Source organism: Corvus kubaryi, unplaced genomic scaffold (genome assembly GCF_017639235.1).
Source record: "Corvus kubaryi isolate FWS band 111438036 unplaced genomic scaffold, C.kubaryi_AGA036_p1.0 64947, whole genome shotgun sequence".
Taxonomy (NCBI): domain Eukaryota; kingdom Metazoa; phylum Chordata; class Aves; order Passeriformes; family Corvidae; genus Corvus; species Corvus kubaryi.
The window spans coordinates 80,684-106,032 of NW_024581630.1; the positions used below are offsets into that span (position 1 = coordinate 80,684).

Here is a 25,349-nt window from a genome sequence, read left to right on the forward strand (position 1 = left end):
AAAAATGTACTTGTCCCCAATTTCCTGTATTGCAATTTAACTTGCAACTATATGAAAATCAAGCAGAGTTGTTTAGCTGTCCTATAACTTAGCCTTTGCAAGAAAAATTACGCATCTCCCATTAGTTTCCTGTGAAGCAACGGATGGCAGAATAGTAGATGAGATATGGGCTGTGAAGTACGATATCAGCAGTATAGGGGTAAAATTTGCTTTCTCTGTCTTGGTACAGTCTCTCCAACATAGAATTCTGGTACATTGAAAAATGAGTTTGGAGCAGCTATTGCCATGCTGTTCCCACTTCATGAATAGACAGAACACTTCAAATGCAGCACTCTGAAAACTAAGAAACAGCCAAGATGAGTTTGCAGAGTTGCAACAAGATGCAAATAACATTTTGGATGATAACTGAAGTATAATATCTTTTAGATATACTTCATAATACTAGAAACTTAAATGGTCTCTAAAAACACTGAGCCTGAATGCTAGCTTAGAAGAAAACACCTGAAATTTCTTAAAACGTCAGGAAGAAAGTGACTGCAGGCTGCTTAGGCAAATAATGAACACATGAAAAACCCAGAAAATGTTAAGTAGTTCAGCAAGACAAAGGTAAAAAGAAAAGCTTAGTACTTAAGCTAAATATAACTACAAAGGGCTTGTATTTACCTACATAAAACAGCATGAAGGAAAAGAAGTCTGTACTTCAAAATATATTCTCTACTTTAAGATGATATTAGGATCAGTTGGCTGACAATGGGAAACCTTTCTTGGAAGAGATTGGAGAGCAAGAGGATATACATGTGCATATATATATATATATATATATATACTTTTTTTAACTTGTAAGACTGTTCCTAGCCCTTCATGTCTAGTCTAATATTCCAAGCTGGGAAAAATCAAATTGACTCATATAATGGCAACAAGATAAAATATTATAAAATAATTTTGGCATATTTTAAAGTACCTGGCTTCACATATTTTTTCCAGAATAGTTATTAAAAATTAAATTTCTATCAGTAATTACAAGTGAAGTGCTTTAAATAATATTTAAGCTTTAGTAATAGCCATATCTTAAAGTTGTATATTTTAAGTCTGTAAATGTTATTCTTCTGTGGTGCCATAATAAACTTAAAAGTAGATGAGAACTTTTGTATTAAAAAAACTGGATTATTGACAGTGAAGAATTTGCCGTAGGTTATCTTAGGTTTTTAAAAGGAAGAATATTATACAGTCTAAATCAAGTTTCTCCCGAGCACCTACTCATATCTATCTACCTAGATGCATACTCTATCTCTGCATCCTGCCAGGCAATTGAATGCCAGCATTCACTAAATTTTAAAAAAATGTATCATACAGACATAAGCAGCATAGAAATCCCCCCCCACTATGTTTTTAAACAAGAAAAGGAGACTACTTTATGCACATTACTGTGGCATGGAAGCTGATCATTCTCATAATAACTAATTACCCAAAATATGTTAATTACACTGAATATATATATTTCTATATAAATTCTCTCTATATATATTTCTAGATATAAATTGTTCTTGTGTGGACAATACAAAATTTTTACATTTCATTTCATTTTCTGATCTTCACTTCTGATTTAATGTAGTTATCACAGTTCTCTGATTATTTAATACTTAATTCTTCAGACCTCTTAAAATTCATTATAGGATTTTTATTGTTTTCCAGTCTTTTTATGGGACCATCTTTAACATGATAATTTTAAATGTGAGCTGCAGTTCAGAAAAGCAGATAAGCATTTATATGAGTGGATTAAGTATGTGCATATGTATTGAACTGGTGCCCCATTTTCTAGAGCAATTTTCATTAACACATTAATTTATATATCTTAAAAATAAATACTATTTCAAATTAGTCAATTTACATGGTACAGGCACACATACATGAAGAATTTTAAATGCTGTACATGTTACTGTCATAGTTTTCCCATTCTTTTAAATCTTTTTCCCTGTTGATGTAAGTATAATCTAATACAGGATAACATAGTATTTCCTACAGCTCCCAAATACTTTCTTAAGTGATAAATTTCCTTTTTTATTCTGAAAGGCTTTCTGAAAAGTATGTAATAATAATTCATGGCTGTTTTGTGTCCTAGAGAAATTACTAGAGTTTACATTACAAACCACATTAATTATGAGTGTTTTGCAGTACCTAAAGCATAAGTATTTCTAATCGTACCATCTTGCTATTCCTAACTGATAACATGTGGTGTAGTATAGGAACTGTACAAGTAATAATGTTATTTCTTAGTTGATTTTATATAAAGTAAAAGGCTAAGTTATTACTGCTATAGGTCAGATTTGTGTACCATGAAGTGAATGTACAGAGGCTACTTCATGTTCTATTTTCAAACTAAAAGGTGATGCATCACCAAGAACCCAGGAAAAAGTATTGCATTTCTTTCCTCTTTCTCTCTCCTATTTTGCTAAATTTTAAAATGTATGTTATGACATCATGGAATCAACATGAAAGAAGTGTATTCTGTGCAGGACAAAGCCCTGATAAACATACACCAAGCCCAGCGTAGGACTGCTTTTATAAAAGGAAAGACAGAACACCATCTGTAAAACATGAATAAATGAAGGATGATTTGAATACATGAAATGTTCTTGGTGCTTAAACATAACATAGTTAGGAGGCCACAAGTCTTCTATGGAATCTGCTGATCTTACACAAACATATTGAAGTCATGGACAAACTGCACAAGGTCAGTGACAGAGGGGACAACTATCTAAGCCTACTCAGTCAATGACAGTGAGCATTTCAAATGGCACTGACATTCTCTTTAACTGAAAAAAAGCCCATTGTTACAAATTAAAAATGAAGTAACTGTGCTGTACAATGAGAGGTGACAGTGTTTTTGTAATGTCTCAAGAAATTAAACCCAAATTTTGGACTTTATCATGCAAGCTCTGGTCCATCATAATCACTGGCTTGCATAATGCTTCAGAAGAAAGTTCCAGTTTGTTTAGGAATCCTGATACCAACACAAAGCTGAACTTCTCTTCTGAATCAAAGCTGTGCTGCTCTGGCCACTGACTCTACCTCTACCTTAAATGGAGGCCAGCTGTCTCCATGCAGATTCCCATGGCATTAAACAGCATTCAGCTCTTCTCAGGGGACACATCAGTACTTCACAGTATCAGGAAACTAAAAAGAAAGTTTTTTGTTTTCCAGTATCTCTATTCCTTTTGTTGATACAAAACCTGTTCTTTTTCAAATATTGGCAACAACCAGCAGGGGGGATGTGTTGCATTGTCCATGCCGTGTGTGGACTGTGTGTGGTCTATCAAGTTTCTTTTGTTTCCATGCCACTATTTTCCTTCTGCAGCGGGAACAAAGAAACATATTAGTGGCTCCTGATTTAATAAATAACACCGAGTAGAATCCAAGCTGTGAATTTCTGTACACGTTTTTGCTTACAACTTCTGGCTACCAATCGTATTTTCAGCACAGAATAATAAGTTTTTTAAACAGAAGTTTTGGCTTTATAATCCTGCTTGCTATATTCTGGTTTATGTCAGTCACATCTCCTTTTTCTGGATCAAGAAACTATAGACTGCTGCCTCTTGATTTTTACATCTTGTTTTGTTGCACTTGGCTCACTGTGCTTGCCTTCAAGTTTTACTCTTGTATTTCATGACTCAGGCTGAGACATAATTTATGTGGTCCATAATAAGGGACTAATGGAAGTTAAAAGAAAGAACAAACCAGGAGATCAAAATGGAAGAGCATAAAAGATCAAGCAAGTGGAGTACTTCAAGATGAAGCCTCACATTTTTCTATCATCCCTATTGAAACTGAAGCATTAAATTGTGCCTTTGAACTGGGATAACTGTGCTTAAGTTCTTTCCCAGTGGTGTTAATAACATAATTTCTGTTAATTTCAATACGTTGGGATTTCATTCCACCTAAACCCCAAAAGAACAGAGGCTAATGATGTTTGACTTCATTTTCATAGCTCAGGTTCTTAGTATTTGCTGAAAACAAATTTGATCTTGTTTTATCTGTCTTGACAAATTACATATTAGAGCAGGGACCATCCTTTGGATGAACTAGAGACTGTGGTCTCTCACTAGAATTATTCTGATGTAAATGGGCCAAGCTCTTGCTTCTAATTCCATGGCTTCTTCTAGCTGCTGTGTGATGCTCTTCCATCAGCTCTTGGACAGCTTTCATTTGTGTTCCAGAATGATAAGTCTTCCTATGTTTGGGCAGTCATATGTAAGTCTTAGCATCTTGCAGAAAGTGTACTGTTTACTTTTTCTCCTAAATGAGAGTGGAAGGCACTGACTGGATATTTTTGAAATGTGTCTTACAACGATTAAAATAATCAATTGATGTTCCTAGCCAGCTCAGAGCTAGAAACATACCATCTCTTAGAGCAGATCTATTATAGTATGACATGAATGCACCTTGGAACTGGTAAAGTCTTATTATAATTGACTATGAATGAGTATGCCTTCAGTGATGAGAACTCCTGAAAAGCTTTTCAGCCTGTCTGCAGTATATTCACAAAAAGTGAAATGTAAAAACCATGAAAAAATGCAAAAGAATATTGTAAGCAATGTGCTTAACTCCTGCCTAACACCAAAGTGTGTCTTTCAATTCATACTTGCTAAAGACATTTTCTGAGATGCATCCTATGCTAAACTTATTACAGAATAAGCATTAATTTCTGTGGCAAGGAAGTATTATGCAGCATGGTTTCTATCAAAATGAAATTCTAACATGCTTTAGAAGTTGCAAAACTCCTGCATAAAGTATTCTCAAACAAGTTAAGCCAAAAATGACAAGCAATGCTTTTAATGAAAGCACTGTTAAACAGCTGAGGTTTCTGTTTCCGAATCTTTAAAGGATCAAAAGTTTAAGTGCTTTGCATGCTATCACAGATACAAACAATCACAAGAAGAGAAAATAATAAGAAAAGGAAAATTAAAAAAGCCTCATCTAAAGATAGAAATCCTTATTATTTCTGTTGCTATTATAGTTTGAGTGACCCAAATACTTGATTAAATCACAGCAGGTAAGTTATGCTACATGATATAATATAAAAGAATTCAAAGCACATTCTGTAGTTAATGCATAGAAAAAGAAAAAAGAGTAATCAGCTAAATTAGAATATGTTTATCTTCATGTTTATAACTGTAGAAAATGCCTTAGGGTGGCTTCTATTAGTTGTTCTTTTCATAAAAGCTTGGAAATGACAAGATCTCTGGACTATTTTAAAATGATGAAGTTATGGCTTTTAGAAGAGCAATCTCAAAAGAGATTTGATCTCAGGCTCCTTTCTGGAACAACACATGCACTTCAACAAACTATTCTTCTTCAGGGCTCTACTTAACTATTCTCACTATTGTCCTGCTTCCAAACAGAAGCTCATTTTCAGAGGTGCTGAGCATCTGTAACTTCAGACAGGAACCTCATGAAAATAAACCTCTATAATTCTGCTATCCTATGTGAAGTTACAAACTCACTTAATCCTTTTGTGCCACAAACAGGGACTTGTTTGTACATCTCAAATAGATTTACATGCATAGAATCAGTAAATGGATGTGATATAGTTGTGATATATTTGACAGTAAAATAGGAGAGATACTCTTATTTTTCTTACATCTAATTTCACCCCATCATCTGGTATCTTACATTTCTGGCATAATGATTAAAACAAGCCAGGACTCTGTAAATGTCAGAAACAACAGCTTCAAAATACCTTTTTTTTCCTTCCAGCAATATTACTATTAGGTAAAGAGAATAAACTTTGATTTTCAAAGTTCCTAAAGTTTTTATATCCTGATAAGCAAAAGTTTTGAACGAAGTTTTGAAGTTCTCTAGGGGCTTTAAAGTTTAAAATTTTATCTTGCAGATTATTTAAAAATTATTTTAGAAAATCAACTAAACCCCAGTCAAATTAGTATCTAGCCTCCTATCTAATGATATAACCAACATGCTTAAATGAGGAAACCAAATTTTTTCCCTATAGATATAGATATGACATTACTGATGATGTAAATATTGAGCTTCATAACAGGATTCCTCATACTCAGATGTCTCAATCATTATCAAATGAATTAGACTCTGGAAGAACACTGGCTTTAGACTATCATAAGAAATACCCTAGCTATATCACAGCCCAATGATATTTCTAATTCTGAATTAGAATTGAACTTGTGTGAGTTCTGTTAAGAGAAAGAGGTGGAAACAAGAAAGCACAAAAGTGCAAACTATAGAGAAATGAGTTAAAAGGAACCCCCACCAAAACCAAAGAGTCCAGACACTTTTAAAGAAACATTTCTCTTTCAAAGATATGCTGGTTCCAGTAATTATTATTCAAGTAGGTAGTGGGAGTAATCTTTTGTAAGAGTGTGGGATATTAATGACAGACAGAAAGAAACAGGGTTTTTTCTTTTAGAATCTGTAGTTAAATGCCACTGTTGGTCAATTCATTGTAATTTAGTAATAATATGGAGTCAAAGAATAATTTTGGGAGCCAAAGTAACTTTGGGGGGTAAGGTTCTCTGAAAGCCATATAGCCCAATCTCCCCAATGATCAGAGCAAGGGTAACTTTAGACATTTGACCAGTTTTCTAAGGGCCTTGTGCTGTCATGTTTTCAAGACCTCTAAGGTGGAAGTGTCACAGCCTGTGAGTTCCGCTCTTGTGGAGAAAAATTCAATCCTTGCATTCAACTGGAATCTCTCTCATTGCAACTCGTGACTGTTGCTCCTTACCCTGGTGTTGTGCATCTCTGAAAAAATCCTCTCCTTCTCCACAATGCCTATTAAGGTAAGGGAAGACTGCAGTTTGCTTCCTCCATTCCCTAGGTGGAACAAAGCCAGTTCCTTTAGTCCTTTTTCCTCTGTTCTATGTGCCACTCATATGACCTTTTACTTTAGTGGCTCTTCTTTGGACATTCTCCAGTTTGGTGATCTCCTTCTCTGATTATCCTATCTTAGTATTTCAGCTATGCCAGCTGACATCCCTCTGTCTAATAGCTACACTCTTACCATTCAGATATAATGTAGAAAGAGAAGAAATGTTCTAAATTACCTTTTTCCAATGTTGATGCTTCAAACTTATAGTGCAAGTAGAAGAGACATGACTGAAGGGACTGTATGATAAATGTGCTTTCAGTGTCAATAAATTAGAGCTATTAATTAGATTTTAACACAGCTGATATGATGCATTACTAATAAAGGATGAGCCAAGTCCAAAGCAAGTTAAAAAAAAACCCCAATGGATTTTTCATTGCTTGTTTTAATAAGGATTGGAATTTCTCACTAATATGTAATAACTTTATGCTGTTTGAAACCTAAATTTATTAGAAATTTAAGAAGAAATAGACTACTGGGAGCACAACTGCATATATTATGTGAAGTCTAATTGCATGAAGTGTGACAATGGCAAAATGCTTTCTTCTGATGGTTAGTTACAGCTGTATTCTTGGATTGTAAGTTACAGAGCATATGGCAAAAACAAGAAAACAACTTTCCTCTCCACTTTTTCTTGGTGAAATTGAATCATTATACCAGAGAAGTCAAATGAAACCCCAAGCCCAATTTGTGGGCTGTGAAGTGGTTGAACAAAATTACAGTACTTTTATGATTTTAAGCATAGTTTTTATATATTTGCTTCTACCTCAGAGTATAACTTTGAAAGGATGTTCAAAAACAAAGAAACCATCCTTTACAAATGAATGCTGAAAATATTTTAAACATAAATCTGATTTGTGATACTTTTAAAATTTAGACAATAATTGTGAAGTGGTATCCTTAGACCATTCTCCAGTCACAACTTTTTCCAGAATGTAAAAGACTGCAATCTAAAAAAAAAAAATCCAGATCCATATTTCAGCAGCCTTGAAAAAAAAACAAACCAAGAAAAAAAAACCACCAGCAAGAAAGCATATGTATCTTTTAGCTTGCATAAACAAACCAAGAAAAGGTATGTTATTGAGCAATAACAATGAAACCCGTAAGCTGAGTATTGAGGATGCTATGTTTGGCTGCACAGTCCAACTTTGAGTATGCACCAGAGGCAGTAAACATAGGAGGCATTTTTGCTCTGACCATCCCTGTGGAGTACAAACAGGCCTTGCTTCCTTGCTCTGCCTTTTGTCTTCAGGCCTTCTCTCTATGTTGAAAAGAGAGATGTTTTAGACTATAGAGAAGGGCCAAGGGCAGGGGAAACAACTGGACAATGGAGTACAAAGGCATCTTATCACTTTTCACTCTGAGCAATAAATAAGCCTTGTGTCCATGCTGTCTCTGGACTTCAGGAAAGCAGCTTCTTTGGCTTCCATTACCCAGATGGACAAAAGACAATACTCAGGCTATTAAACCAAACTATGCCTGCAGCATCATCATCTCATACTGTTAAGTTTCTGCCTGCATTTTGGGGTTTGAATCTGGATATTATTTCAATTTCTATTTTAACTTCACAACTTTGTAAATTATTCCATGCCATTAGATAACAAAAAAATCATGTCTGTCGCCAAGCAAATGGCCAAACCTTTTGGATAACCTCACAACCTGCTCAGATGCGTTGCTGAGAGGCTCCTGACACTGTATTTGATACCAGATATATTGAACAGATATATCTGGACAAAGAAGACAAGATACCATGTCCTACTCCATACAGGACAGATGATTTCAACAGGGCTGACACTGGGACACTTTACAAAAGGAATTTAAGGCATTACCCATTTAACTGTTATACTTACTACAGCGCTTAAAAGTTAGGTTTTCAGCAGCTGCTTATCTCGAGGAAAAGTCCCAACAAGGAAAGCCCAGCTTGTCTTATGACAGTCAAGGCATCTGACAAAACCTGATAGGCACCATCAGTGGTGTCTACAGTTGACAAAAGCCAAGATCTTACAGAAATAAATTAACTTTGAGATACTGGAGAAGGAAGAACTGGAGGAGACACTGGAGAGGAAATAGAAGACTTTCAAACAAGATTTATGGATGGTTTTGGCTATCAGTGAGTGCTAGTTCTGACACCTTACCTTCTGTTTTTCTATCCAAGAATTATACAAATTACTGCTCTGAGCAGAACTGATACTTCTCAGTGCAGAGATTATGTGACAGAATGACTGACAATGGTCAGCCAGCCAACTGGCTGGAAATGTAGCTCTGTACACAGTTCTACCTTGCAAAATTCAGTATTTTTTTTCATAGATCTATTTTTTAGGTTTTCTAGACAAAGAGCAAATGGCAAGCATTTTGGTACTAAAGAAATACAAAAGACAAGGTAGTCATGCTAAAGATCCATCCACTGAAGTATTCTGTTTCAAGCAATGGTCCTAAATAAATATCTAGAATAATTATAACAAGGGATGCAGCTACAATATTATACCCAGTTCATTTTGAGCCTACAATTATTTTAAGTTCAGTGGACTTCCTATGTCAGATGTAATTTCCCTCATCCAAACACCATCATAGGTTTCTCTTTCTTCACTTGTAAAAAAAAAGTAATATAGAGATGGATCTATAGAAATTATGAAAAGTTCTTAAGAAATCAAAGTCCTTTTAATGTTTACAGATTTAGAATTATAGAACTGGTACCAAAATGTTGGCAAGTTGAAACAGTCTCAGAGAAAAACTTCCTATGTAATTGTAAACTGTGATCTGGGATGTGTCCTTAAAAAGTGAGTTTGTTACAAATGGTTTCTGGATAGCTAGATAGGTCATATATTCCTCACATATTAAACACCAGAAGATCCAAATTTGGCAATGGTTGCATGGCTGATGTCATGCTTTTATAGCTGTTCTCTGTCAACAAAGCACTAAACAAAGTTTCTCAAAATTAATTTTGATGTTGAAGTAAGGCGTTTGTACTTTATGCATTTTATGCACTTTTATACAGTTTTACAGACACTTATGCATATATGGACAGGCCATGTATACTTAGACCTGTCAAGAAGATGTCATTTTTCTAGAAGGGTATTTATTTGTTCCGATTCCTTGTAGAGCTAATCATCAAATTACCCTTTCTGACTCATTACAGTATAGATTGAGTTCTCATTCCATAAGTTTCTTTACATCTATTCTCTTAAGATTTTGATTGTATACCGTACTGCTCAATAAATTTAACAAATTCCAATATTTATTGAGATAACATATTAACTACCATTAAGCAGCAAAGCCATTGCCTGGATCACTGATGTCTAGCACTTTCCAAACTGCCTATGTGAGGAAAGCAAATCAGTTTTCAACATGTTAGAAAACTTCGGAAATTCTTCTTTAAAACCTATGACTTTTTCAACAAAAGATCTGTTTTCTGCTAGGTCTGTTCTGTCCTACAGGTCACATGGAGGAAGGATGCAAATCTTCAACAGGAAAATTAAAGTCTATACAAACAATTCATTTAGTGAGAAGCTCAGGGCACTTCAAAATAATGTGAAAACATGGATGGATAGAGTAACCTATAAATGCATCTGAGATTTTAGTGGCAGAAATTCTGAAAGACACATGAAGTTGTACACAGTACCTTTAAAACAATCTTACCAATATATTGGTAGTGTTTTGTATCAAGGATATAAGGGGTATATTCTCAATCAGTCTTGGGTCAAAGAGTTAAAGAATTTATTTCCATTTAAAGTTTTAGTCAAGCTTTTTATGTATGACTGTGCAATACATAACCTTTAGATGTCACATGTTATTTACTCTGAATAAGAGCGAGTTCTGGCTCTGCTCCCTGGCCTTGGCACCAAGGGGCTGAATTTTTCTCAATCTAGTATCTGTGCACTTAAAAAATAAATTTCCCATCCTAAAGGACAGAAGGCCACTGCCCTAAAGCAGGATCTAATATACTTTAAGGTGCCTCACAGGTATAAAGCACTTCTCTATCCAAATTCAGTTGAGAGGTAACATTACTATTAAAACAATTCCCCATGTCTTGGATAGCAAACAAAAAATCCTTTCCCATAGTTTCACATGAGATGTTCTGCTAAAAGTATGTATACATTGACTTGCAGCAGATACAATAACAGCACAACCTTGAAAAAATAGAAGAAGTTTAAAATGTCAGCATTTTAATAGACATTTAATAAATCAGATCTCTTGACTGGATAGTTTGGGCAGAAATAGCAAGATTGTCACCTCTGTGGCTCAAGACCAAATTTAGTTACTTTCATCCTTTTAAAATGTCATTTCAAACACGTCATTTCAAACATACTCACGAATCAGTATTTTCTAATTGCTTCTGTATATTGTAAGCTGATTAACTTCCCAAAGTACTAATGTAACTTTTTTTTTCTTTCTGCTTGAACTATTATACCTGGCAATTATATTTTCTTAACAGGAAACCCAAGAAATTAAAATTGAAATTTTCCTCTTTCAGGTTCACATTTGTCATTGAGTATAAATTAATAGAATTTAGTAGAAAACCAAGGTTAAGTTTTACAGTCTATTTCAGACAGCATCATGACATTTAAAAGTATTTTTGTTCAGCAAAATGATACATTCTAGTCACAACAAATACTTCATTAGTTACTGCCTGCAAAGCTTGAGCTAGTGACTGCAATTTGATGTCAGAAGGATTTATTTACCTGCTTCATCGTTACTCAGTACAGAGTTCTTAATGACTGTTTAGTTTCTACCTACATGAGTAGTTCTCCACAACTGCTGACTACAGTACCAATTACTCACATGAGAATGTGTAGACCTACATACAAACGTGTGGAGGTTAAGATTCCACTTGTCCCCATGGGAAATTTTTTCCCATTGTATAATGCAAAGTTAAGTTGAAATAAATTTCCAGTGTGAATTTAAAGTACATTGGTAAAAAAAATATTAAACTTCAATGCACACAGACATGCATTATCGTAAAAATACATCTTGGTATCTTCAATTGATCTTCATCCTCCTCTCTCAAATTTACACTACATAATGCATTCTCTCAATACTGGAAACTCTGTATTTTGGAAAACATCTGGAAAATGCATTGATAATGCCATGTTTTATCAAATAGAATACTTTAAATCTTACCAGATGGAAAATCTTTACTTTCAAAGCTGCATGCTGGACATGCATCAGGGTGTTACTCTGTCATTGCAAGGACTCTAAATGAGTGCCTAACCACTGGAGCTTCTCTTGCAACAGGAGAAAAAGTCCCATTACAAGTAAGATTTTTTTACTTTTTTTTTCAGTTGAGCTGAATTATACTCAGCCCATATTAGATTTTTAAAAAAATGTACTGAAACGATAAACGCGTAAGTACTGAGGGGCTTCTAGACCTAAACATTTACAGAGCAGAACAACTTTAAAAACTAATTATATATTCATTTTAATGTTCCTACAAGACTGTCTATTCCTGTTTTATTTTGCCTTTTTATATTCCCAGTCCGTTTTTTCTTTAGTATTAAAAAGGGATTGTGTAATATGGTGAATACAGGACCTTCTCTATTCCCAAATAAATATTCAAAAATATTTTGCATACATCTTGTGAACAAGGCTTGTGAAATCATAATGTGATGACTTATAAACATTCATCATTCCTATACAGACGTATAATCTAGCCAAGTGTATGGTATAGCAAATCATCCTGACACGTTTATATTAATGCACATTTGAATGAGAATAAGAAAGAAATAGTCAAATTTATGTTAAATACTTCTAAAGCCTTAACAGCATCTTACTAAGTATATATGTCAGCTTAATCTAACCCTCCTACTTCCAATATGTTCTGTGGTCTCAGCACGGGGCCCATAATGCTCTCACATGTTATGAGGGATTGCCTCTGAGAAGTTCACCATCAGTACTACACTTTGTTCAATAAAACTTCACATCTGGTTTTAGGATGACAGAAAGCTATCTGTCTCCAATTTGCATTACAAACCTTTAGCTTCTTTTGACATCTGTAACACCAGCTGTAATAATTTCCAATAACCTGTTACAATATGCCGAGTAGAAATATTCCTGGTTCTCATCTTACTGTGTCAGGTAACAACACATTTATAATATTTATTTGGACAATTTTAAATAAATGACAAACTTCTTTATACAAAAAAACCCTGTATCATCTAATCAGAGGCTCATTTGAGAAGGCCTATGGCATTTCCTCCTTTCACTCCAACGATTTTAAGTTTTAATCAGAAAAATGGTACCTTTATTTCTTTTCTGTGCTTTTGCTAGAGGAGACAATACATTTCAATTCAAGATCTTACAAGCATTATCGAAGAGTATTTACTAATCTTATGACATGATGGAAGTCCTCCTGAAATCCACTAGCCTGGAACAGCTATCTCCTCAACCATCTTTCTTGATTTCTGAGAATCATAATTTCTACCTTTTCTATAATAGATACGTCTTGTGTGTTTCACATGAAAAATATTTGAAGGAAAGTGCCTATTATTCCCTGCTACATTATTAATATTATTTTTCTTCAGCAGACAATGCATCTGATGACAGTTGAAGACTCCAAAAGGACAGATCCACTTGTGGGATTAACGATGTCTAACACAAGTCAGAGATCAAACGTGTCACTAATGGATCATCACACAGATGGTTAGCAACCTCTACTACCTGAGCTGAATTAATAAATGGCAATTGAAAAACTGGTCTCTCAATGTAATTTGCTTTCTGGAAGCCACATCAAGGAAACAAAATTTTTTAAAAGTGTATATTAGGCCTGCAGATTTACAAATGAAGATCAATACATTTCTGCTTTATCCCATGTCCCAGTAAAATGATATTCTGTGTTTGAAAGGCATAGCATAAGTAAATTCTGTTACCCACCTAGAACTACTCTGCAACAGGAAGTAACCTTTGGATGTGGTAGAAATTACCACTGAGACATCTCAATACTCAAGATATCTTAAGTCTACAGAGAAAGGTATGAGCAAGTTTTGGCCGAGCTCAGAGCTGACAAGACACAGCCACTGCTATTGTGGAAGCCAGTACTGTTCCCTCTTGTGATCTGTCCCATTCAGATACATGCATTCTAGAAGCAGGACAGGCTCAAGAGGAAAACAGGAATAAACTGGAAGGAGATATTGAAGGAACAGGAATAAACTGAAGGATCTGGATGAGAAACTGGAAGGAGCTGTTGTTATCAGAACATAAAAATCTCTAATACCTTGATCTGGTGTTACAGGAAGGTTAAAATATCTTGGGATTCAAAAGAAAGACCTGACACTACCTCTGGTACACTAAAGGACACATACAGTTGCAGCAGTTCTGCCTGTCAAAATTAAAGTCTGCCAATAATAACAGAGAAGATAAAAGACAATGTCATCTTGCTTATGGACACTGTCAATGGGATAGTGAAATTAGTGGGAACAAATTGGACACCTCACACAACACTTTTTTAACTGAGAGTTAATATATATGTGTGACAATATTTTAGCTTGTGAGAAGTAGAATTACACTAATAGTGCAAAAGACAGTCAAGGACATCGTTCAGTAATATGCTGCATTGTTATGAAAGCTGATGATGCTTCACTGGAGACTGCATGTCTTTCAAAGATCCAAGAACACATATTACCAGTACACTTGAATATGTCCCTGTGTCTTAACAATATATTCATAATTAGACTTCTGATTTTGAACCAGAAAGTGTGTGTATATATATATTTATATAAAAATAGTCTTTTATCTGATAGAAATTATCAGCCAGATACACTTCAGCAACCACTTTAATATGAGAAATTATTTTTGAATATATATTACACTTATTCTTCCATTGCATGAACTTTCTAGAAATTTTTCCTAAGAAGAAAAATGTTATTTTTAAATTCTTCATCAATGAATTAGCGCTCCTTGTAAATTTAATGTATTCTATATATTCTACAGCTTTGCAAGAATATATTTCTTACCAGTGGGGATAATGATAAAATTGGTATAATGACAGGAATTATTATGACAGTGCAGAGATCTGAACACAACAAGAATGAATATATGACAATCACACAAATCTTTCCATGTCTATGCTATTGGTAGTATAACATGAATGGAACTGAATTGAATTTTTATGTGCGCAATTTATACATTATATTGAGCAATATATTTTATAAAGCAAATAAAATTTGTTTGGAAGTAATTACTCGATGGCCTGAGAAATATCAGAAAGAAAGCAGGCGAAACAGTAATGTTAATCCCATGCCAGAAACATGTTTTATCACGTTTCTTTTTAGCTCTTAAACAAGATGTAGTAAAAACAACAACATTCTGTCAGACTATATGTTCATTCCTTGCTTCCTGGATTAAATATGCTTATTCTATGCCACATTTTTATAGCTTTCAATTCCTGTACTTTAAATCTATTAAACAATGTCAAGTTGAATTTTCTTCAAAAACTGCTGCAGGTTAAGAAAAAAAATAGGACAGTAGAATATTTGAGGGCTAACATTTATGTCAGCTAATTAATATGGATCAGTTGTGGTCTGCAAGGATTTTTAAAGTGCATGCATGTTTGAGATAAATATAGACTAAGGATCTGATTTTGCTCCTTCTCGAACTGACGACAAATCTCTTACTGATTTCATCTACCAGTTTTGTAGGTCTGACAGATAAAATAAGCTTTTGTGCTCTTGCATAATGTCAGCTGTCCCAAATAAAGCATAGCCCAAAATGCAGATCTACAACATAAGAAATAAATTGTAGTTGTAACATTACATTTATTGCTCTGTATTCTCTTTACTTCATAAGGGAATGAGATTTTGAAAAAATAAACATTGGGGGAAAACCCAGCAAATTTGTTTGGATAGCAAGTTCTATTTAAATAAGTTAGAAATCAGCCAATGTTCAAAACCAGATACCCTCTAATCCAGAGCATACGACACCATTTCCTTATTTAAAACATTAATATTTCATTTTTTACTCTCAAAACAGTTCCTGCTAGCAGAAAGAAATTGGTTATTTGAACATGGTTCTAGATCGTGACAAGAAGAGGCTACCAAATGCACAACTGTTCAAACACTTTTAAGCAAAAGAGTCATTCTCCCTATCTTGAATCCTAAGGTGGCCGGATTTCCCAGCAACTTCTCTTGCATGGAATCACAGAATAATTTAGATTAGAGCAAGACCATATAATCCAACCTCCTACTCAAAATCAGATGTGAGATTAGAACAAAAGTAATCCAGGACTTTATCCTGTTTGGACTTCAAAAAGTCCAAGAACAGAGCCTTTCAATATGAGAAACATGCCTGGTCACCAGAAAAAGAACAAATGTATCTTAATTGTAGAACTGTAGAACTATTTGGGTTGGAAAACGCTTCTAAGATCATTGAGTTCAGCTGTAAACCTAAAACTGCCAGGTCTACCAATAAACCATGTACCTAAGCATCAAGTCTACTACACATCTTTTAAATACCTCCTGGGGTGGTGACTCCACCACTTCCCTGGGCGGCCTGTTTCAATGCTTTTAGTGAAGAAATTATTCCTAATATTCAAACTCAGCCTTCCTTGGTGCAACTTGAGGTCATTTCCTCTTTTTCTGTCACTTGATACTTGGGAGAAGAGACCAGCCCCCACCTTGCTACAACCTCCTTTCAGGCAGTTGGAGAGACCAGTGAGGTCTCCTCTGAGCCTCTTTTTCTCCAGGCTAAAAACCCCCAGTTCCCTCAGCCTGTCTTCATACAACTTACCTTCCAGACCCTTCACCAGCTCTGTTGCCCTTCTCTGGACACGCTCCAGCACTTCAATGTCTTTTTTGCAGTGAGGGTCCCAAAACTGAACACAGGATTTAAGGTGTGGCCTCACCAGTGCTGAGTACAGGGGGACAATCACTGTCCTGGTCCTGTTGGCCACAGTATTGCTGATACAGGCCAGGATGCCATTGGCCTTCTTGGCCACCTATCCTTGAAACACTCATCTAAAATGTTTTTTTCCAACGAAATCTGACAGAAATGAACAAGAATTTCCTTAAGCTTAGTATTACACCTGGTTCCTGTCATGGTAAGTCTTACCTTTTTGCAGTGTTTCAGCATCAAAGACATCCTCCTTGAAGAAAGCTCTAAAGGACAAAGGACTTGCACTGCAGTCTTCTGAAAGTTTGTCAACAGCTTGTTTAAACATAGCAACTAAGTCATGAAGAGGTCCATCTAAATCGAGGTGAGAAGTGGATGGTGAAATCAAGCTCAGGCGTACTGAGATTGATGCACAAGATGCAGAGCTAGACTCCACAGATTCACACTCGATTTGGAAGCCCTCTGACAACATCTTCATCGCAAAATGTTTTCTTTGGAGTGGATCATCAACTGCTGCAACAACATGCCATTCAATGGCAGCATCTCTGGGCAGGTGAGATATTACAACCACAGCAAGCAACCCACATATTGGAGTTTCATCATTATGCATCTCCGAATCTTCAACCTAAAAGATAAACAAAATAATGTCCATATTACAGAATTGTAGAAATTAATGTTGCTCATATTCAGTTAAAATATTAAAAAAGTATATGCAGTACAGTTATTTCATGGAAACTGCTTTTTCCCTCAACTTTCCTTATAGAAAAGTCATCTTGAGCAATCATGAATTTATCTGACAGCATCTCCTCATTTTTGCAATCTCAAACCACTACTATGCCTGTATCATTAATAAAAAAAAGCTAATCATAATGTATTTTGCACTCATTCTGTAATCAAAAGAAGTCTTTTTGCCTATGGTGACTTTTGTTTATACCAATGGTTTTTGAAGAATAAAAAAATGGTAGGAACTACCAAAACTACAGAAATGAGTCCGTAAAGTACATAAATTTTATTTTAACAGTTGGAGTACTAAAGATTCAGTTCAGATACAGCAAAAATATAGTTCAGATAGTTTTGAACAGCAGAATTATCCTGACCAAACCCTCTTAGAAGATAGAATGTGCTTTTTAATAGCTGAGCTCATTGAGAAGGTATATTTAAATTGTTTAAACCAGCATGTCTAAGTAGCTAACTTGGTCAGCTAAATCTGAGTGACTAAGTTCCTTTTCTTCTGATGGTTTTAAATAGCTTTTAAGAACCTGAACAATTGAAATGCTTATTTTGACCAGTGAATTACTTTTTTCCTTACTTTTCCCTTGATTTTTATGAAGAAATAGTATATTAAGAATTTTTAGTATTAGTGACTTACACCATCTTTTTTCTGTACACAGATAATAACTTTTTTTATATACCAATTTGCTTACACCCCAGTATATACTTCTAAAATTGTCCATTGCCTGACCCCTGAAAGGAAAAATAATAACAAGGCAAACCTGTCATTTTGCCTGAAGTCGATAAGGCCATATAACTCTCAGTACCTTCAATTCACAAGCTCAATTTTCTACCACTTGCTCTCAACTTTGAGAGGAAGAAATAATGACATGTTCCAGGCACTTTATTTCAAAATTCACTCACAAAGTTATTGACAAGAATTTTGCAAAGAATATCTTTGATGCTTGACCCTTGTGAGCTGTTTACATGAAAAATGCACTTACTTCTATATTAATGATAGTGGAATGTAATTCTATCCCAAACATGTAGCAATTGCTTTAGCATTTCTGGTTTTGGTGTGGTAACAGAAATAGGGACAATTTGTGTCAAATTGCAATCACTTCAGTCATAATAAAATCTCACAGAGTACTGTTTGCTTTCAGTACTTTCATTAGGCTGGCCGGGGCTGTTATTAAGGTAGCAACACATAAATGTTATATTAGCACTTAACAGGAGCACAGTATTCTCCTCTAGGAGATGAATTCTAACCTTGTCAATATAATTCTGCTCTGAGTGCTGTAAAACAGTTTGAAAAGATGAAATACTGGAGCTTTGCACTGAGAAAAAAAAAAAAAAAAGTCATGCTCATTCAGGCTTAAAGGCCACTTTGCTGGCCCAAGGTGCTGAGGTACTGGTTAGAAAAAAACAGTCTAAAAAAGCTCTCTCAGGTCACATCAAGCACTAAGACAAACTTTTCTACTTCCCTGTACTTGTCTGAGGTTGTTAAATCAATTACTCGCTATTTCTGCTTGCCTTCAGCTGCCATTTAGAATATGAAGAACTACATGAAAATTAAGGCCAGGAGAAAGTACATTTCCAAATTTAACAAATGAGAATCATTCTGTGTGAAAGACTATTCATGGTGCACCTGTATGGTACCATAATACTCATAACCTCTAACTTTAGAGTTTGCACAAAGCACAAGTGATAGAGCTACTGGGGACTAATAATCTTTCATTAGTGGCTACAGAATCCTATAGAAACACTCCTAACAGTGACCTCTTCTGACTTATTTTCAAGAAATCACTGACATTTGTGTTATACTTGGATGCTGCATTTATGAGTTACCTTTCAGAAATTTACAATTTTCTAAAGGAGTTGAATATCTTCATGATAGCCTGTCTAGTAAATGAGGATGAATATATAAGGTTTGCTAAGAAATTATATGATGCTAGAACAATATAAGTAAGTATTAAGAGTGAAAATGAAGAGAAATTATTTCATTGGCTAAATTGTTTTTACAGTTGATTCTGCGCTCTCATCAATGAGATTCATCACTTCTGGCAGACAGCTGTGGTACTATGAATAAAATCATGTTTTTAGAGTTCTTGCCCAAGGATAGAGTTGTAGAGTGTTCTATAAAGGAGCACAGGTTTTGTTCTAGTCTTTCTTCTACATCTTCAGAGTCTTAATCAGAAAAAAATGAGGTAGAAGAGCATATAGCTTGAGTTTTAATTTTTGAAAAAGAACTGTCAAATAATTCTTGGGAAGCTCTAAAATTCTTGTTGAGAGACAAGAAATCTGTTGGGGCAAACACTGTTAAAAGCAGTGATTCCTTAAAAGTATGCATTACTTGAATTTTACAAATCTTTATAAATGTCATTAATCTGTAGCTGTAGTTGTCCTCTAAAGACATTTGCCCTTTAACCATTATTTTCTAGCTATCAGTTTCCAAATGATTTTCAGTTGATGGGAAAAACGTCTTCAAGTTTCCAACTTCCACTTGTTAGCCTTTCCATTGGATTTAATCCTTTCTAAGAACAAACACTACAGGGTAGCTCTGCACTAAGAGATGTTTGAAAAGTCACAGGGGAAAATAAGCAGATCTAAAGGTTCAGTGGCTGACTGCTGAGATTATATGGAGAAAGATGCTACTTACGTGCTATACTTTTACATGATCTGATTTAAAGAGGGCTTAAAGGAGAAGGACATCAGGTAACATCTGTTCCACATGCAGGAGACATTACCTGAAAATAAATGGCTCTACAACAATGACTTTTTCAGGAATGGATGTAAATTGGATCATCTCAGAGACCATACTATGACAGAATTCTGATTCTGTCATGTCGGGAAATGGTAGATCCCAAAACTTTGGACAAAGATTTGATAAGACAAGTGATTTAACTCTAACTGAATGTCACATTAGACTGTCCTCCAAACATGTTTCCTAGTATCTTCCCTTTTCCAACAGGATCATCTGCCACTTAATTTATCAAAGATGTTAGAGATGGAGATCCAGAAAGTTTGAAAAAGGAAGCCAAAAGGCAGATTTTTCTAAACACATGCATTGTCTCTATATAATTCCATTTATGCTTTGTATCTATATCATTCCACATCCAAAGAAGGACTACAAACATTTTTTTAACACATTGCTTTACAACTACCACACAATTCAACAACAGACTTTTCCCACCTTGAAGAAATTACTGATATTCTTCTGGTGATACAATGCATGTTTCAATAATTCACAGGAGAAACCAAAGGTCCAGAGGAAATTTTAGGATGACTGAGAAAGTGACTCTTCTTTACTTCTACTGTAAACACTGAGAAAACTGCCATGCTAAGCTAAGTGACCATCTTGGAAAGTCTTCATGGACTGGTGAATAAAGAATCATAGCAGTTGACAGTAGTTAAGAAAACAAAGTGGGAAACATTATGCCCACTGTAAAAATTCACAATTGAGTAAGATAAACAACTGTGGATATCTTAACTGAAAAAGGGCATACTAGATCCAAAATATATTCCGAGGAGGACAAGTATGATCAAAAGCTCTGGAGGGTCTGATTGGAACTGTTCTGCAGCCTCGTTAATGAGAAGACAGGGGCTTACAAAATCATACATGACATAAGAAGAGTGGATAGGGATAAGAACTGATTTTGCACACGTTGTCTTTCTGTACAAAGAGCTATGGACCATCAAATGACATTAGTAAGAGCATGGTTTCAAAAAGAACGATGGTGGGTGACACCTACAACTCAGTGATGGAGAATGCTCTGGTTGCAAGAACTTTACAGGGATTCAAGGAGAGCCTGAACAAGTTCTTACATGTTCAGTGGGCATTATAAAAGAGACATAATAAAATTCCTAGATTATTTTAAATTTATGTGAGTTAATAATTTATATAAATATTATTATTTATATAACGATTAAAATTAATTTGATCAATTTAAATATGAATTAAAATAGTTTGAGGTTAGGAGAATATTAGAGTAGATACATGCTTTTACTGGTTTTACTATTCACTTCTGCTTAGGGCTACTGTTTGGAGTCAAAATACCAAGCAAGGTCTACACCATTATGGTTATTGTTATGTTCTTAAATAAGCATTTACACTGATACTAGTGGTGTGTTTGGTTAAGAACTGGGATTTCTTGACTGGACTCATGGATTTTTCACAATTAGTCCCTTCCAACATTTCCATAATTCTAAAGGGATTTTATATTCATCTGTGATATTCCAGACTGATATTATAGATGAATTGTGAACACCAAGTCAAGTAGATGAATGCAGAGAACAGCTTTGAGAGCTGAAGTTTCTTCAGCAGAGGTAATGGCATCAGAATATTGAGCTGGAAGAAGTGGGAGTTCAATGTGGTTATTCCTTCTGAGGAAAAAAAAGGTTCCTCCTTTATCCGAAAAGAGAATCACATACAGAACTGTAATGCTACATTTAGGGGGATATACATATCTTCATTTCTGCCTTAACTGACAGAGACAGTGCAGACAACTAAAACACAACAGTCCCAGACAGTGCCAAGCAGGAGGTTTGTCTGCTTTAGGCACCTGCCATAGGAACAGGGGTTTGGAGCTGCCTTACAGTGAAGCCACCCAGACAGACTGCTCTGTGTTAACCCCTCTAAAGAGGTTCTGCGATGGATGCTCAATCCAAATCTGCAAAAGTGTAAGGATGTTTGTCTAGAAATAGAAAGGGTCGAAAGGCTTGACTGAATACTTGTTGAAGGCCACAGTACTACAGTTATCAAGCAACATACAATTCAGTAAAGTATCTAATACTGAGAAATGAGAAAGGGAATTTCCTATACTTTATATTTGTGCCTAAACTGAAGTGAAAAGGCAGCTTGGTAGAAACATTCCTTAGTTAATACTTTTATCAATGTGTTTACTTCAGAAATAGGTCTTTCATGTCCCAAGAAGCAAGATGAACAACAAAGAGGTTGTCAGATTGTTTCTGAACTTGTAATTAACCCTACATTAAAGCAAAAGTGTTATCTGAAGTGCTGCATGCATAATATTCTCTTGAGCTTTGCACTGATACAAGAAATTATCACATTGGTTCACAGTACTACCAAATCCTTGCGTTTTCTGTGCCTCAGTTCTTAGTCAAGATTCACCCAATTTTCATTGTGCATATTCAGGAGAGCTACAGAATACTCTCACAGTAATGAATGCCTTATGCAGCCACAATATTGCTACAAATCAAACCAGAACCCAATAGAATGAGCAGAGTTAAATGAAAAACACTTGGCTGTAAGGGTTAAACTTACACAGAGTTTTGTTTTAAAGGTGCTAACCTTATAATTTTTTTTGTAATTAAAAAAATAATCCAAGGCAGAACTATTAAAATTCCAATGAAAACAAAGGAATAATGAGTTAAAGACAAACCTATCTTCAATTCATTGTACAAGTATTTAACTATTTTGCTTAATTAAATGGAAAAAGGTACAAATTTTGGCCTTTAACTTTTATTATGTAATTTGTTTGACTATCCTCCCTTTGTTCTAAATGAGAAATAGTCTTTTTGTTGTGTTAGTAAGGACTAAGGCCTATCTATCTCACAGCTGAATATGGAATCAGGCTATAAGAGAGAGAGATGAATGCATAATTGCTATCTCTACAAAGAATTGACTTGGAGAACAAAAAGAAAAATACTGTGATGTTACTTTTAGAAGCTGAGTTTATGAAAACCTTATATGGTATGCAGTATGACACCATTACAGTGGCAAGATTAATGTGCCTTTAAATAATACATTTAAAATTTCTTTTACACTGCCTGCATTAAACAAAGTGCATCAAACTCCTGAGATCCAGTTTAAGCTTTGCTGGAGTGTCTCACAACAATAGGTTTATGACTTAAGAAAGTAAAGATTCCACTAGGAAAACTGCATAAGAATAAAAATGTCAGTTCCTAAAGAAAGTAGGATAGAAGCAATTCTTTTTAACATTCTAATTTGTCTAATAAATAGGCCACATGCATTCCTGGTATACCACATCTGAATTCAAATAATGAATACCACAGTGTTTTATAACAATAAAATTGTTAAGAATGTTCCTTTTGGAAAGCTTACAAAAATAAGGAAGTCAGACATTTAGTATTTCTTTCTGAAATAAAAAAAATTATTTGGTGCATGCCAGAAAGACATTAACACAAAACTGGCAGACTAAAAATGAGGTCTTATAAACGGAATATTTGTCATAGAATAAATACTGTAAATATGAGAAGAAACAAGTTCTTCAGAAATTTTAGTCCTCTCTCCTCAGCATGATGGACAAAGCTGAAGGTAGTTTAGTAACCACTGTGTCATGTAGAAATTATTTTGTACAATGTCAACTGGGAAACTGAGCCTGTACTTACTTTGGTGTTACTGAGGCATGGAAAATCTAGAGCAAATCAAGCGGTTCTTTATTTTTTGTAGCAGCATCTGATAGCACATTTTTCAGAGTAATTTTTTTTTTGTGCAGTCCTTAGCTATCTTCAAAAAACAGAAACATGAAAAAGGGAAAGCAGATACAGGGAACAAATATGAGTATAGAAATTTAGAGGTAGTACTATTGCTCAGGGTACTTTCAATCAATTTTTGTAATTTAAATGGATTTCTAATTAATATATTCTTTTTGATATAATGATAACAATTCCACCTGCTCACATTGGAAAAAAATGCAAATTACATTTTCACCCTAATAATTGTGAAAAAAATCTGCATGTAGCTATAGTAGTGATGCAAAATTAATCATTAGATATGAAATGGTTGGCAATTAACATGCCAAGCACAACAGCATAACTTTTCTGAGAGATGCATTTTGCAGGTGGATGAAATGACCATAGCCCAAGTTATTTTAGTGAGAGCATAGGAAATTTGAAATCTATACAATATATTGATGGCTATTATTAGGATTAGACAAGGTGATGGTCTAAAATTTTATGGTAGTCAATCAAGTATGTCAGAAGAAACTACCCGAAAAATTAAGTAACAACACTCTTAGGGCCCATATCCCACAATAAATATACTGTAAATTTGATTTATAAGTTGAGACAGCTTTTTGGTTCATAAAGGATATGTTGAAGTCTTTGCAGAACCAAAAATTTCATGATGAATGGTCTCTGAATAGTGACACTGGAAGAATAGGTAAGTAGTATATAAAAAAGCAAAGCAAATACAGAACTCATGAAAATAGAGAGTTCATAAGAAACCAGTTCAATAACTTTACATGATCTATAGCTTATATTGCTGAAACAGAATAATTTAACAGCTTGCTATTCTATCCTTTAACATGATTGTCAACAGAGGCCAAGAAGTGGTATAAATTGTCATCATTTCTGTGTGATAGAAAAAAGGGTTCTGTTGAAATTTACGACATAACCTTACAAGCTCTCTTTTGATTATATTTAGTACAGAAGGATATCACTTGCTTGTTAATTTTGTTTCTCTTTTCTATTGTTGAATCATTGTGTTTTCATCCTTTTATTTCAGAAACTGAGAAGCTCTGACAGGATCAAAACAAGAGCAATCAGTATCACATTTCTATGAAGACATAATCAGCTTTGAACAAGTCTCTAGAACAAATAAACAATTGAAAGCCTGAAGACTGCACACAGAGTCTGCAATAACTAGGCGAACACCTCTGTTTTCTGGACTTATCAACCTGGAAGTTTTCTTGCAAAGGAAACTCAAATAATTTCTTACTAGAATAAATTGAAAGAAAAATAGAAAATGTAAACTGGCTGCTGAAAGAAAGACACAGGCTTCTGTATGCACAGTAATGGAGAAGCATCTCCTGTTGAAAGACTGAAACTTCCACTTTTGCTTGATTCCTCAGGTAAGTACCACAATCTTGTTCTAACCCATTATCTAAAAGCACAGTCTCAACAGCCCCACAGACTTCAAGTGTTCAACTACCCACTGAAT

At 34.8% G+C, this 25,349-nt stretch overlaps 1 protein-coding gene across 7 annotated transcripts in view; it reads right to left on the reverse strand.

Annotated features, from left to right (window-relative positions):
- LOC121672767 (zinc finger protein 770-like) overlaps nucleotides 1-25,349 on the reverse strand; it is a 110,371-nt gene that overhangs the window by 70,901 nt on the left and 14,121 nt on the right. For 4 of the 7 annotated variants that reach the window (XR_006018983.1, XR_006018984.1, XM_042045583.1 and 1 more), the window contains exon 2: nucleotides 16,934-17,339. Coding sequence is in view for 3 of the 7 variants with exons in the window: in XM_042045583.1 (XP_041901517.1) it covers nucleotides 16,934-17,339 (406 nt within the window). In the remaining 4 variants the exon portion in view is untranslated. Of the gene's footprint in view, nucleotides 1-242; nucleotides 341-16,933; nucleotides 17,340-25,349 lie in introns of those variants that run through there. The other 3 variants (XM_042045584.1, XM_042045581.1, XR_006018985.1) reach the window with 3 other exon arrangements.